This window comes from Limulus polyphemus, unplaced genomic scaffold, assembly GCF_000517525.1.
Source record: "Limulus polyphemus unplaced genomic scaffold, Limulus_polyphemus-2.1.2 Scaffold1230, whole genome shotgun sequence".
Lineage (NCBI taxonomy): Eukaryota > Metazoa > Arthropoda > Merostomata > Xiphosura > Limulidae > Limulus > Limulus polyphemus.
Genome location: NW_013666840.1, coordinates 211567 through 227731, shown reverse-complemented (window position 1 = coordinate 227731; position 16165 = coordinate 211567). Strand labels below are relative to the sequence as shown.

Below are 16165 nucleotides of genomic sequence, written 5' to 3'. Positions count from 1 at the left end.
CACTAAAAAGTATTATTTTTTGTATGTGAAAAACTTGTAATGTTAACTGAAAGACTGCCAAGTTTTGTGAAGATATACATACCATATTGAAAGTTAAAAGTATTAAATCTATGAAGACTTTAAATGTGTACAAAGAGGTCACATGGTTGGTTAAATTGACTTAGCCCATGTTGAGAGAGTTATATGCTGTTCTGTGCAGGTCACTGTGTTACATTCAAAATTTGATTAAACACCTTTACTATCAATGCATGTGAATGAAATTAACATTATAATGTATGTTATGATTCGAAGTTTTATGTTATCTAAGTGTTAAGTCCTTTGTTTCAAAATAAACCTTTAAAGGCTACTTAAAACTTCAAATGTATTGTCATGTGACCAACGAGCTAAGAAAATTCTCTACTTTGGCACTCTGTTTCTTCAATAATACAATGGCAATACTGTAGATCTACGTCTAGACTATAAGATGTTTACATAACCTTTTGACTCATACACTACATGTTCTCTGAATGAATGCAGTTGAAACAAGTAATACACTTTTCAACCCCTGAAAGGTGCCAAGCCCCTTTTCAACAGATTTGTTTGAGCTTTATAACCTACAAGTTGACTTTACATAAACATGTGTATAGTCATTAGAAGTAGCTCATTGTACACCATAATCTAACAACGGTTATTTTGAAATTGCATTTTATTATTCTATGTTCTTTGGTGAATTATTTAATTAAATAAGAATTATTTAGTGCACTATTGCCATTTACAAAAAGTAGGGTTAAGTGTCATTGACAGTCGATAGCAACAAAAAAAGGCTCAAGTAAGTACTTTATTTCTTTTTTTTCATGTGTATTCTTTATATATATTATCATAAAACTAACTAAAATGTAAAAACAGGAAACTATTTACGTTAGTTAAGGCTAGATTAGGGCAAATAAATAATAATAATAATATAAAAAAGGTTTCATGAGGCATGCACGCAAACTGCTCCGAGTAGCATGTGGATAATGCAATTTGATAGTGTAACGTGAGCCGCACATTCCTCAAGTGATTTACAACTTATAATGGCATGAATAGTTAGACATGATTCAAAGGGCAATAAAACACTAAAATTTAAGTATAAATAGAAGTATACTGTTATGAACTTAGAGCTACTTAGGAAAAACAAATGTAGTTTCATGTTACAATATGAAGTCATTCTATAAAGAAAAAAGGGGTAATTTAGATTTATTTTAATTTCTTTTCAGGGGATATGAGGTTAGTCAAACTGACTAATTTTGTATAGAGTTAGGGTAGAGAAAATAACAGAAAACTATAAAGTTTTACTGAAATATACTTAGAAGGTTTTAGAGATTACATAAATGAAGTTTTGAGATTTTTGGGATGAAGAAAATTATTTTTAATCTTAAAATAAAAATCACTTAGCACTCGTACAATTAAAAAAAAAAAGGCTCGATATATTCATGGACGAATCTTTATTAAAAATACTTCACTAAAAAATCAGATTTTTTGTATGTAAAAGACTTGTAGTGTTTATTGAAAATCTGCCAAATTTTGTGAAGATACACATACTATATTAAATATTAGCAGTATCAAAACTATAACAAGTTACAAAGTGGTCACGTGGTTGGTCAATTCATCTGACTCCTTGTAGAAAGAGTTAAACTAATTATTGTGAACAGTTGCAAGTGTATTGTAGTGGAAGATGGTGACAGCTAAAAGAACAGTAATAATGAAAATGAGTTGACTTGGAGAGTTGAAACAAATACATCATGTGGCTATGTCCACTAATAGTTTTAAATGAAAAAAACTTGATTTGGATACAAAACATATGTAGGTATAAATAAATTCCCAAGGTGGACTGAACAATGGTTTATATGTAACTAAGTATCGAACTTGTGTGGAATTAAAGAAATTGTAATTAAGAACCCAAGTTTTTCTTATGCTCGATTGTCTGTGATTTTTGGCCTAACATTTAGTTAATCATCTAAACTCAGCTGCCAATCATAAACAATGTTTAGTTGATGGCCAGGTGGTTAAGGGTGCTTGACATGCAATACGAGGGTCGCAGGTTCAAATCCCGTCCCACCAAACATGCTCGCCCTTTCAGCCATGAGGGCATTATAATGTGACAGTCAATTCAACTAAAAAAGTTGGCAGTGGTTGGTGATGACTAGCTGCCTTCCTACTAGTCTTTCACTGCTAAATTAGGGATGGCTAAGGCAGATAGCCCTTGAGTAGCTTTGCATGAAATTCAAAACAAACCAAACCAATCCACTATTTGAGCAAAGATTTTGGTCTTGTATCTGGATTAATGGAGCTTTCACAACTAACATGCACAAAGTGCAGTTTGTGAGTGACGAGAACATGAATAGACACGACCAACATGCACATAGTGCAGTTTAAGAGTAATGAGAACAGGAACAGACATGACCAACATGCACAGAGTGCAGTTTATGAGTGATAAGAACATTAACTAACAAAGCAGAGTTATCAAAACTTCCAATAACATGCACTTAAAGTTTTGATGCTTTACAAAGTGAGTCATGACACACAAGGCCACCTAGCATATGTAGTATAGTGAAATCAAAAGTTTTATATAAAGGGTTCAGGTAGTGATATCTCAGGTCTGGTACAGTACAACCCATTAGATAAAAGCAAGATTTATGAAACTTGTAAAGTAACTTACCTCTGAAAATGTGATTCACTGGTTCACTTCCAAGAACATTCAAGCTGGAAGAAGGACTTAGGTTGAACTTCCTGAATTCAACTAAAAGTTTATGTCCCTCTGTGGCACGCAATGTAAAATTGCAAGTTGTTGTCTCATTCTTTCCTTTATAGAGGGGCAATTTAAAGTTTCCATAATGACAACCTTCATCACCGCAAGAACAATCTGTTAAAAAAAGAGAGAATGGAAATAAAATAGCTAAAAACAGAAGGTAAAGCTGTATTTTAAAATGAAAGTGTATTCAGTAGAAGTTCAAATATAAGTTTTTGTTGCTAATTTCAGATTGAACTTCTCATGCTGGTTCAGTGTTTAAGGAATATACATAAAATTCCAATAAAACACAGAAATCTGTTAATAATATAGAATAAAGATACAACATGAATGCTGGAGAAATTACTTAAAATTTGTAATACAGATATAACAAACAGAGAAATGACTAATACAGAACAAACAAACATTAGTGAAATTACTTAAACTCTGTTGGTAATATATAATAGATATACCACTGGCAGTAAAAAAATATATACTAAAAATATACAATCAGTGTCAATGAAATGGTTTAAAATTTGTTGCATAAATTTACAGTATGTATCTCTAATTAAAGCACCAACTCTTACTTAAATAACTGGTGAACATTTCACATGGCAGTGTTAATCATATTACACAATTTTTCTCTAAAATGAAACAGCCAATACGTGTATACACTTATATAGAACACATCTGTTCTACAGAGCTATGTGATTCAAGCAATTATGAATAACTTATGAACTAAAAATTCCATCTTCAAACTGCAACTAAATTAAGTTACTTTAAGTGAAAATTTCTTAATAACAGTCAATCAAATAATCCATTCAAATTCATTGTGAATATTTCCAAAGATTCCAATCACATGATCTCATGTCAGAAAACATAAAAAGTTCCACACTAATTACACATTTCATCAGTTGGGTTTTCTTCCCACCATCTGTGTTTATGAATGCAGAACACAATGTTTAAATACCTTCAGTGGAGTAACGAAATATAAATTTCCTTGGGTTTGTAATATTTTCTGTCTTTACAACTATAGTTAGGTTCTTGCTGCCAGTCAAAACCATAAATGGATCTGTGGAAAGCAATATAAGAACACTTAATCCATACAGCTGCACAAAAATACAAAAAACTTGTTTTACCTTCAAATATATTTGAAAACAAAACTGTTATATTTTCAAACTACCAAAACAAACTGAGTCTTTGTACGCAATCAAAACATGTTATTCAAAGATTTGTTAGACTTTGTTTCCAATGACTTTTCTCTGATCTGAAATTGGCAAAGAAAACAGGTTTCAACTGCTGGTTAGGAACTTTTAAATTATTTTGAAACAAGTTGTGACATGGTGAAATGTAATAGCCATCAAATTCTAAAAATTGTTTTATATGCAAAATATCACATGGTTCATAACATGTACTCACATGTGTGACACACTAGCACTTCAATATTTTCTCATAATTCTACCAAATTAACAATACTCATAATTAGAAATCAATTCTTCAATGCTGGGTATATTAATTCAACAAAAATGTTGGATGTTTTGCTTCATTCTAATGGGAAAAAAATATTGGATGAAATTGTTTGAAACATGATAACATTTCTAGTTGATTACATAGCTTCTGCAAAATAAAACATTTTCATATGCAGTTCTTGTATTAAGTCACAGCTTTGAAAAGTAAAATAGGTTTCATAGTGATACTTTTTTTTAAAAAAGCAAATTTTAAATGCTTTCCTTTGATGTACACTTCAATTACCAATTTATATGTTTTCATACATTCTCATAAAATGCTCAAATAAAAACTTCACAAAATAACTTACTTAAAATATAGAAAAAAAACTGTCAGTATATGACAATGAAACTTGATGGTAGACAATTACATGCAAACTTATTATTATTAACTTTGTTTAACACAAACTGGAATTTATTACAAAATATATTTATAACACCAATGAGATCACAAACTATATCTCCAGAATATATCTTTATTAGTTCAATATTTCACTCTTATAGCTTTGTTGGGATCTACTGATATCCTACAAATTCACTAATCCAGTTCCAATTTTGATTCAATGGGATTAGTGAGCTTATAGGATATCCATAGTTCCTGACAAAGCTGTAAAAGCTAAATATTGAGCTAACAAAGATACATTCTGAAGATATAGGTCATGATTTTATTTACATTTATAAAAATACAAATATATTACATTTTTTTTCTATAAAAGATTTCCCCTAAATTATAATCAAACATTATAAATAAGTCAATCATGATCAAACAGAATAATAGAAAGTGATTGCCCATGATCATGTTAAAATAATTTTTCAATAACTGCCAGAGCTAAAATAATATGGTTTGTGTGTCAATAGACATTCTGAGATAATAAAAAAATGGGAGAGGAACACTTTTCCCTGACTTTGTTAAGTTTTGGGTTAATGATTTAATTTTCTTCCACTCTTCAGGTTTTGGTCACTGTGCATGGTCATTTAATAATTCTCTGTGACCTGATGTTTAGTGAGGAACCTACAGAAATAATCAATTCAGAAATACACCAGCAACTTAAACAGCAGGCAAGTTCTAATTTGAATAATTACACTTCAACCCATGCTAGTGAGTCATCATCATGTAAGAGTTACATTTAAAAAAAAAAACAACTCTAAACTAATAACAACTCGAAACTATTGGTCATAACACTATTAAAATCAGAACTTGCCAACTGTGAAATTGTTGTTGTATTACTGTGAGTTGATTTATTAACCTTAGTCCTTAGAGCCAAAAGTTCATTGTTTGAAATGGATTAATACATGTATGTATCCTTCAACATTGAGTCTGGATATCCTTATCTTTAATGCACAACTCTGTCACATGACCAAAGCTTGTCAACAGAAAAAAAAAGCTGTAAAAGATATGACCTTTCAGAAACATGACAACTGACATCTTAATCACTATGACCAAGCAGCCCAATATAGTCAATTATCCGTATTTTCTCATCAATAACATATTTTAATCTCTATGACCAAGCAGCCCAATATAGTCAATCATCCGTATTTTCTCATCAATAATATATTTTAATCACTATGACCAAACAGCCCAATATAGTCAATCATCCATATTTTCTCATCAATAATATATTTTAATCACTATGACCAAGCAGCCAATATAGTCAATTATCTGTATTTTCTCATCAATAATATATTTTAATCTCTATGACCAAGCAGCCCAATATAGTCAAATATCTGTATTTTCTCATCAATAATATATTTTAATCTCTATGACCAAACAGCCCAATATAGTCAATTATCTGTATTTTCTCATCAATAATATATTTTGATCTCTATGACCAAGCAGCCCAATATAGTCAACTATCTGTATTTTCTCATACATCTTCAACATCTTTATCTTCAAGGCTACTTTGACATAAAAATTATAAATGAATCTCTTCTGCTGTACACAAAACAAAAATAGTTTATACTTACACTGACCCCCCTCACACTCCAATTACAGCATCTTGTAACACTGCTAACAAATTTAAATTTTTAGATATTCAAATTACAAGTATCTTTTCACAACTTTTTCTTTAACAGAAACTCTAAACTCTAGTGAGCTACAGTGGGTTTTCCTTACCAGGAAACTATTGTTTATACCTTTCATTTGGTAAGTAACTTTATATCACATGTATGTAAAGTAAGAAGTAATTATTAAACACTATGCATTCACATAAGTTAAAACTTTATCTATGTACAAATTGTATTTTTCTAACTAAATGTACATTCAACAACACAATTCTTTGAGAGATTTTGCAAGTTTATTTCACCTACCTTGTGTACCATTGAAAGGACCAAAGAGTAAAACACCTGTACTATTAACGATTGTGAAGTTTTCTTTTTCACTCATTACATTTTCAAAAATCAAAAACACTTCTTTAACCTCTCCTTTGCCATTTGGTGCAATTGTTATATTGCAGGTTGTTTTATTAATAACCAAATCTACAGTTGCACTCGTTTCATTTAAAACCTGTCCACATTCAAAGTTCTCTGGATCATCTTGAAAACCCTCTAAAACATATTAAAAGAAAAAAACAATCAGTATTTATTACTACATCATTAAAAGGAAAAAATAATAAAAGACAATTAACATACACTAAATTTCGTATAATATATTAAACTGTTAACAACTGCAAATGTTATTCATTCCTAAATACAAAATAGCTAAAAACAGGGTCATTACATCCGTAATTAAAATCCAATAAACAAGCCAAGATGTTTCAAAAACCGAGGTTAATACATCCAAAATTAAGATGTCCAATAAACAAGCCAAACTGTTCCACACAACAAGGTCACTACATCTGAAATTAATAAATACAATAAATAATCCACACTGTTCCAAAAACTGAGGTTAATACATCCAAAATTAAGATGTCCAATAAACAAACCACACTGTTCCAGAAAAAAGGTCACTACATTTGAAATTAACATGTCCAATAAAGAAGCCACACTGTTTCAAAACCCAAGGTTAATAAATCTGAAATTAAGATGTCTAATAAACAAGCCACACTGTTCCAAAAAAAAAGGTCACTACATCTGAAATTAATATGTCCAATAAATAAGCCACACTGTTTCAAAAAAGTAGGTCATTACATACAAAATTAATATGTCCAATAAATAAGTTACACAGTTCAAAAAATGGTCATTACATCCAGAATTAACATGTTCAATAAACAAGCAATAAAATATATCAAGTTTAAATTGGTTTTGTCTCAGTTTATATTATGATTACACTATCTGAGTACATGACATTTAAAACACTATTAAACCTTGTTATTCTCATTTTGACAGTTATTTCATATTTAGCAAAACATACTACCTTACACATTGTTAAGGCCATACAAGTTTATATATCCTTTACGAAGGTAGAGGATGAGGTTGACAATAATCCATGAGCATGTTGCAAATTAAATTAACACATAACAAAAGGGTTAGAAATGCAATAGCATGCAAGTTTTTTCTTTCTTTTTAATTAACTGAAAGACTCAAATGAAGAAGAAATAAATATGATCTCACTGTTACAAGTGTTTTCCTCCACTGGACAATACATAGCCAAAATAAGGAAGCAATAGATGGCACTAGTCGTCACTGAAGGTTTATATAAAAGTAGTCGAGCTTCCATCAATAACTGTTATGATTATCTTGTATGCTATCATCTAGTATAGATGATTGGATAATACTGCTAACTTTAAACTAATCCAGTACGTTAGTTCCTTGTGCTTCTTATTTGTTTGTTGAATCTTGCACAAAGCTACTTGAGAGCTACCTATACTAGCCATTCGTATTATGGAAGTGACACACTAAAAGAAAGATAGCTGGTAAACCCCAGTCAATATATCGGCTCTTGGGCTACTATGATCAAATAGCGGGCTTGATTGCAAACCTTATAATGTGCCCACAGATCCTACACACAGAGTAAACTTTTGTTTACAGCAACTGAGCACAAACCACAGAACTTGAGATCCACAGTTTGGTATATTAACCCCAGACATTGCTCTTCTCACTTTCTACAAAAAAGCTTACTTTACATAATGAACTTAAAGATGGTTGTAAATATTTATTATCATTGTACTCAACTAACACTACAATATATGGTACTTAGGTGGAACACAACTGGTCATGGTCAATAAGGTTGCATGACTCAGAATCTTTGAGCACGTTACACAGTGTTCTTGTACAGTATATTTATTTATCAACTACAGTATCAACATTTCACGATTATACATCTTTGGTAGTTTTCTACAAATGGTACAGTTGCAATGGTACACTCTCACTTGTGTGTATATATACATGTTTCACTCCCATTTATATATTGCTATTACTCCCCTAAATATATACACATTTCCCTCCTGGTTATAATATATCACTATTAACCCTTTCCACACGGGTCAAAGGCCATGTTGACTCACATTCAAAATGTTATTGAACTACTATTTTATGAATTTGTCAAGAAATTTGATATCAAACTGTAGATTATAATTCAAATTTTAGTATGATACATTATTTAATTTCTTAATTTAAAAGTAAATATTAAAAAAACACACCTAAACATCAATTTTTGTGTGTCACATGGTATACTGAATGCAGCACTGGTTCAAATTAGATGTTTGAGATGTCAAAAATAAAATTCTATAGTTTTGTATGAATTGTAAACTCAAATTACTGATATTGACAAGCTAGAATACAAAATAAGAACCTCCTATTTGCTGAGATATCACTCATGTATTAAATCAAACAGTGGCCCTGCTCACCTCTTTCCATTTTCGGAAACTGTCCCATATTTATACATACTTTTGTATATGACATGTGAATATCCAATCAAAAATTCAGAATGTCCTACCAGTGGCTTTCTCAGCCATTTTGAAATATATTGCGTTATTTCTTTCTTTTGATACAATATGGCATAGAGATAAGTGGAGTCTTTAGTCTGCTTAGTTACCGAAATTGATAAATTATAATTGAGTTCCATGGTATCAATATAGTAATTTATGATTTTTTTGGTTATTCAAATGTATACATAAACCTAAAAAAAAATTATTTCGTTTCACATCCTCCACGTACAAAATTTCTGAAGGCTTAGTAAGCTACGACAAGCAGCAACCGAGTATAAAGGTCGGAACTAGAAGAGATAATTGTTTGGTTTACTTCTTTATTTACTATTCTATGTTTTAATAAAAATAAGTTTAAGAACTTATTTCTAAATAGCAATAATTTATATACATATAAATAATGTATAATAATGGAAATGTGACTGTATTTTACAAAATACTATTCCACTACAACACAGCCATGACAGGTCACTTTGTAAAGACTAAAGGTCAGTTATATATTATTGGATACAGTAACACAAGTGCACATGCATCACGTCATTGTAACTTCTGTATTGTTAGCCATGGCAGAGCTGACAGGTCAGTATAATAAAAATAATAAATATATATATATAAATGTACAATTTTATGAGATTTAAGTCTATCTATTCTAAGCATTTACATTTTCGATGTTATAATTTGTAGTCATTCTAGGACGAAGAACTCATAATTTATATTTATTCCTAATTTTTTATGGTTGGTATGAGATCGGTCAAATTGACTGAATCCGTACCGATGTTTTCGTGAAAATAACAGATAAAATATAAAGTTTTTCTTAAGACACATTTGATAACTATCTGGACATTATAAAGATTTCGCATGTAAAACTTGAAAATTTTCTAATGCATAAAAGTATTTTTAATCTTAAAATGAAGATTATTTTGCATGTTGGATAGGCAACAGGCAAAAAGAAAAAAAAAAAAGGCACGAGAAAAACATTGCTTTAGTAAAAATCTAAAATAATATCTTATTTTTCAAAAACTACATACTTATAGGACCTTTCATCTCAAATTTAAAAGAATTTCATTCACTAGTTTCATTTTTGTAAAGAACTTTCATGAGAGTTGCATACCTACTTACAATGTAAGTAGATCATAGTCAAAGGGTTAAAACCATGTGTACTTATCAGTTTCACACTTGTGTACATAAGGCAATCACAAAACTAAATAAATAAATAAAAATTTCCAGTTGCAATGAATTTTGAACTCACTTTGGATGTTTTAACACAAAATAAAATCCTATTTAAATTTCATGTTTAAAAAACAGTCTCACACTTTCTCAGGTCTACTAACCTTTTGAAACTACAAGGCATACCTCAATAGCTATCAACAGGAAACCTGCAAAAAAACAATAATTCAATTCACCAATTCAAAATTTGAGTTGTTTAATTACATATAAACACCACAGATATATTTTATTTATTTGTATAAAATATTGTAACTTAAGAACTAAAAATGGTTAAAAACTATGGTTTCGTACTATATATACTTTTGATTAAGCCCAAACTACAGAAGCTGTTGAAATTTCTTGTCAGACTAACAGGAAAGCCTGGAGTAATAAAACAAAACATGGTTAATTAAATTCACCAAGGATAATAGTTTCTCAGCAAAATGTAAAACTATGCTATAGGATAAACAAAAAATTCTATAGAAATGAATGGGCTTTATTTATAGATAAAACTCTTTAAAGATGTGCAGAAACTTTAATTTTTATTCTGAATTACACTAGATAAATGTTATAAAAACAAATTATTGACACAAAAATATTTTTTAGTTAATTAATGTTCAAGTATGGTTAGAATTATCATTTTTACTTAACTTTTGAAATTTGATATGAAGGTATGCACTAAACACTTGAAATATGTTTTGTAGTCAAGAAAGGGTAAATCAAAAGTACTTATTAAAAACATCAATTGTTTTAAACTTATCGTGCTGTAATGAAATGGTCAAAATTGGACTTTACTATTTAATAATCTTACAAGCAAGCAAGGCTACAGAAAATATGGGTAGGAAATGTTGCCAGATTATGAAACATTTGTAGGTTCCCCTTTCAGTGTACATTTATGTATTGTATAGATAACTTCAAAAAGTATACATAATACCTGTAACTTCAGTAACTAATTTTTTTTTAAATAATCAATAAACTACATTATTTAGTCATGTTAGAAATAAATGGCAGATTACATAGCACTTGTAACACGGAATAATAGGTGCATCACATATTGGATATCAAAAAATGTTCCCACTGAATACTTAAAAAACAGGATTCATACTAAATCTAAATCAAACTTACAAAATAAGAGAACACTCTTCATCTTTGCTGAGATGCACTACTTTAGCACTAGTACCTTCAGCTTCTAATATTTATCTACAATAAAAATAACAAAAAAGTTAAAAGCATACTTTATAATTATAAAAATACTGCTAATTTGTTGAGTCATTTATATTATTCTAAAATTTAAGCTATTTCTTTACACTTCAAGAATTGTATGGTCTAATGTGATACAATGGGCAGCAACTGCCTTGGGAATAGTTCCTTTATAATCTGAAGAATGAAGTCTTTCAAAATGCCATCAGACGATAAAGGAAATGCTCCTCATGCAGTTGCCAGCAACTGTATTGCATTGTACATACACTGCCTACTTTGCAGATCATCTATGAAAACCATAATACTTAAAACAATATAGAGATGACATACACTGACCACACTGGTGATTCTATGACATAAGACTTCATCCACGACCAACAATTTACCACTTAATAAACCAGGTTAAAACAACAATACCAGGAACAATGACTTGTCACCCAATCAAATCAGATCAAAATAATACCAGGAACACTGATCTTCACCTAATCAAATCAGGTTAAAACAATACTAGGTACAGTGATCTGTCACCTAATCAATCAGGTTAAAGCAACAATACCAGGTACAATGATCTATAACCTAATCAATCAGTTTAAAACAATAATGATGGGTTCACTGATTTGTCACATAATCTATCAGGTTAAAACAAAAATACTAGGTACACTGATTTATCACTCGTTCAAGCCTAGTTATAACAACAATACAAGAAACATTGATTTATCACTTGCTAAAGCCTAGTTAAAACAACAATAATACAAGGAACATTGATTATCACTTGCTCAAGCCTAGTTACAACAACAATACAAGGAACTTTTTTTTATCACTTGCTCAAGCTTAGTCAAAACAACACAGTCCAAATTAAGAAGGTAAAAATAAACCACGCTTTTGGAATAAAATATTAGAACAAAGAGTAAAAAAATTTTTTCATCACTTTCGTGTTTCCTTTTCAATCCTACAGTTTTTGCCTGTACAGCTTATGTAATGCTCAACTGGGAAATTATTTGAAAACAAACATGGTTAAAAACTGTTCAACTTGGAGTTATGTTAAAGTTTAGTAAACTCTTAATACTTTAGTGTTAAATAATGCAACTCAAAACAACATTTCTACTTTAAAGAATTTACAATATATCATTCATCTAAAATTCTCATCTGAAATCTAGAAAAACCTTTTTTGAAAATAATAAACTGAGGAAAATGATAAGAAACTACAGTGCTTGAACTCCAGGTTAAAATTTGAACCCAGAGAGTAAGTCCTAAACAAAATTTTATTGTCACATATAACACTATTAAAATAACCTGACTTCAAAGAAAACCATAGAACAAGATACAATACATGATATCTTTACTGTTCCATGCCAGTCCTGTGATAAAGTATATGTTGGAAAAAATCTAAACCCAAGAATACAAAAAGGACATTAAAAATGGAAATACAAATAATGCAATATTTTCCATATAAAGAATTATTGAAAGTTGTATTATCAAAATTGTACTGAACTGTAAAACCTCTGAAAGCTGAACTGTTTCCAGAACATGCGTGTCCTCAAAGGAACTTCAAAATCAGGTATCACTTGAGCTGTGTGGGCAAATTTCTTATAAGACTATGAAAAACTGAAGAGTACACATTAAAGTGTTCAATCTAGTTTCCTAATTTTTGTGCTAATATTTTGCTCCAAAAGAGTGGGTTACTTCATACATTCACTTAGCTAACATACATGGTATTGTGTATTTGACATTTAACACTAGGAACATTAGTTTCTCTCCTGATCATGACTGGTTAAGACAACAGACTATGAACACTCATTCATGATTCATCAAGACTGCTTAAAAACATATAACATTGATGTCTGTTTAATTTCTACACAAGTAAAGTGATCATGAAGGAAGAAAAGAAAGCAGAAACTTATGAAAAATCATTTATATGCAAACTAAAAAAAACATCATCCAAATATTTTTATTTTAACTAGTTTATGCTTTGGTATTACAAACTCTAAGTAAAACTGTAAGTAAAAACATATATGATGTGGGATACTTAGTTTCATTACATAGCCGATTAAAGAAACTAAATAAAAGATTCAAATAAAAATAAACTATTTTCACTGTTCTTTTATCTATGGAGAGCAGTGCCCTATGATGAAAACTGAAAACAAATTTTATGCTTGTTCTTTATCAAACAAACCCTGGGCTTTGTCCTGACAACTGATTACGCACAAAACTAAAAAACCAAATATATCATACAAGTCTTATAAAATACTATTAGACAAAAGCCATGTAGTGGTATAATTATAGATAGCATAACCCTCCCCATTTACTGCACAATTAATTTTCAACTTTAATCTGCAAGACTGTTTACAAGAGTGGAAATACTCCAAAGGTTACAAATCAGGCAGAACACTGTTTTACACAACACCTATGTCTACTTCTTTTTGGCAATAAATATTACATTAAAAAGCTCTGTGTGTATACAATACAGTTTTCATTCCTCTGTGTAAAATTCTGATCACATTACCATAAGTGTATCAATAAACTAGTAAAATCTACCTGCAGTTCTGTTACAATTACCACAACAACCATGTCAATAAAGAGTGCAAATAGTCTGAAATGATACTTGATTTTTTTTTACTTTGAAAGTCTATTTTAAAATTTTTCTGAAGGTGACTTGACTCAGATATTCTCAGTTCTGCTGTTGTTGAGAATGCTGTCCCAGTAATTTTCAGACATATTCTAATATTTTTTAGCAACTGATTAAGTGAAAGTTACTTACATTATAAATATTTGCTTCAACATAATATATTAACTTGAAATAAAACAATCTAAAATAAGATAAACTTATAACTAACATATAAAAAAACTATACATGCTTAATCTTAACATATGGTTATCATAACAATAGATAATACATAAAAATATAACAGAAAAGTTAATGAAACTTGGTAAATGCTGACATATGTTCTGTATTAACAATAATTTGATGTGCATACCTCAGTCTTTTAAAACACTTGAAATTTATCTTTCAAATTAATTTTTGATTCTCTGTGAAAAATGCAAGTTTGGCAAGTCAAGTGTGCTATTATTGGAAAAATCTTGTGTAATAAAATTTAGTTAGTACACCCAAGATGTCCAAGTAAAATACAATGTGAAATTTGTAATAACTCTTGTGGAAGCAGTTAATATATAACTCTGATAGCTTCATATACTAAGGAATGTCAAAATAAATCAGTGTAATATGAAAATATTTTATACAAACTGCAGACATAATATTAATAAGATATGCCAAACATTCATAACTTTCAACAGAACTGTCAAACAGTAAGTTTCAACAGAATTTGTTAGGTAGAAATGTAAGTACATCAGTTTAATTAATTGTTTAACTAAAATATCCACTTATTAAAAAACTTTTAAGTTTGTTTCTTAAAAATGGGTTTCAGTTTTAGTTTCAACAAAGCTAAAGTTTAATGTACAAAGTACAATGGAAATAGTGCAAATTATCAGCCATTATAATTTTAAATAATTATGAATATTATTACTTTTTCTAAAGTTTCTAATGAAAAAATCTATCAACTTTAGTCTTTAAAACTTACAAGACTCCGGTGTATGATACGCTTTAGTTTAGGCCTAAAACCATGCATTTACCCACAGTTAGTACCATTACTAGTTTCTACTTCATTTCAGTTACGGTTTTGGTTTCTTGTCGAATTTCCTAATGACGTCATCTAAGTTGCAAATGTCCCGGAGGCGTGCTAAAGACTAGCTATATTAGCATAGAGGAGTCTTAAGCATTAAAAACAATATGTGAATTACGATAAAGTTATCTATAATACAGTATTACTAATAGTAATATACTAACTATAATCACTCTAGTAGTAGTACTAGTATTACCACTATTAGTAAATATTATATAATTCCTGCAACTTATTTTACTTCTCGCAAATTAAACTTTTTCAAAATTATAATAAGGAATTTAAGAATTGCTTACGGTCTGGTGAAAAAGAAAAAGGGGTAAAATATTCCTGCCTTCTGGTAAAAGCTAAATAACAACGGATTTTGTAATATTAACTCAATAACAGTTATACAACCGTTTTCGTTGAAGTTGAAGAGATTAATAATACACCCCTTACATAGGTGTCGCATTATTTGACCTTGAAAACTAATATAATTTAATTTCCTAATAGTTTATAAATATTTAGACTTTAAAACTACAACGTTAACAATAATTAACACGTTTCATTCAAATAATGATTGAAAATGTTTCATTTGATGTCTTTATCGAGTCCGTTTTTTGTTTTTTGCCGAATTTTATAATGATTTTATCTTTACGGTTTCGTCATCTAACAATACTCAATTTAAATTCCATGCGAACTCCATTCTAAAGTTCATTCTAATCATTATGCGTTTATTTTATTTTCTAATGCATTAATTTATGAGATTTTGTATATTTACTCGTTTTTTAAAATAAAGAGTTAACCTTATTAATCTATAAGTTAGTTTTTTGAGTTATCTGAGTTTTATCTGTATAATTAAATTTTAAAATCAATAAGCCAAACAATTGTTAACTATAAACTTCTTCTTCCACATATCTCAGAAAAGAAATGTGTCGAAGAAGTGTGTTGTTCCAGACTGAGAAAACTTAGTATTGTCTAAATGAAACAATG

The 16165-nt window shown here is 29.6% G+C and overlaps 1 protein-coding gene across 2 annotated transcripts in view; it reads right to left on the bottom strand.

Annotated features, from left to right (window-relative positions):
• LOC106462713 (cubilin-like) overlaps positions 1-15630 on the bottom strand; it is a 31251-nt gene extending 15621 nt beyond the window's left edge. Inside the window, exons 1-6 of one of the 2 annotated variants that reach the window (XM_013922657.2) lie at positions 15490-15630; positions 11445-11519; positions 10445-10489; positions 6559-6795; positions 3717-3818; positions 2678-2881 (exon numbers count right to left, since the gene is read on the bottom strand). In XM_013922657.2, coding sequence (XP_013778111.1) covers positions 2678-2881; positions 3717-3818; positions 6559-6795; positions 10445-10489; positions 11445-11466 — 610 coding nt within the window. In that variant the 5' untranslated portion in view covers positions 11467-11519; positions 15490-15630. Of the gene's footprint in view, positions 1-2677; positions 2882-3716; positions 3819-6558; positions 6796-10444; positions 10490-11444; positions 11520-15094; positions 15195-15489 lie in introns of those variants that run through there. The other variant, XM_013922658.2, reaches the window with a different exon arrangement.
• Positions 15631-16165: the final 535 nt, after the last annotated feature.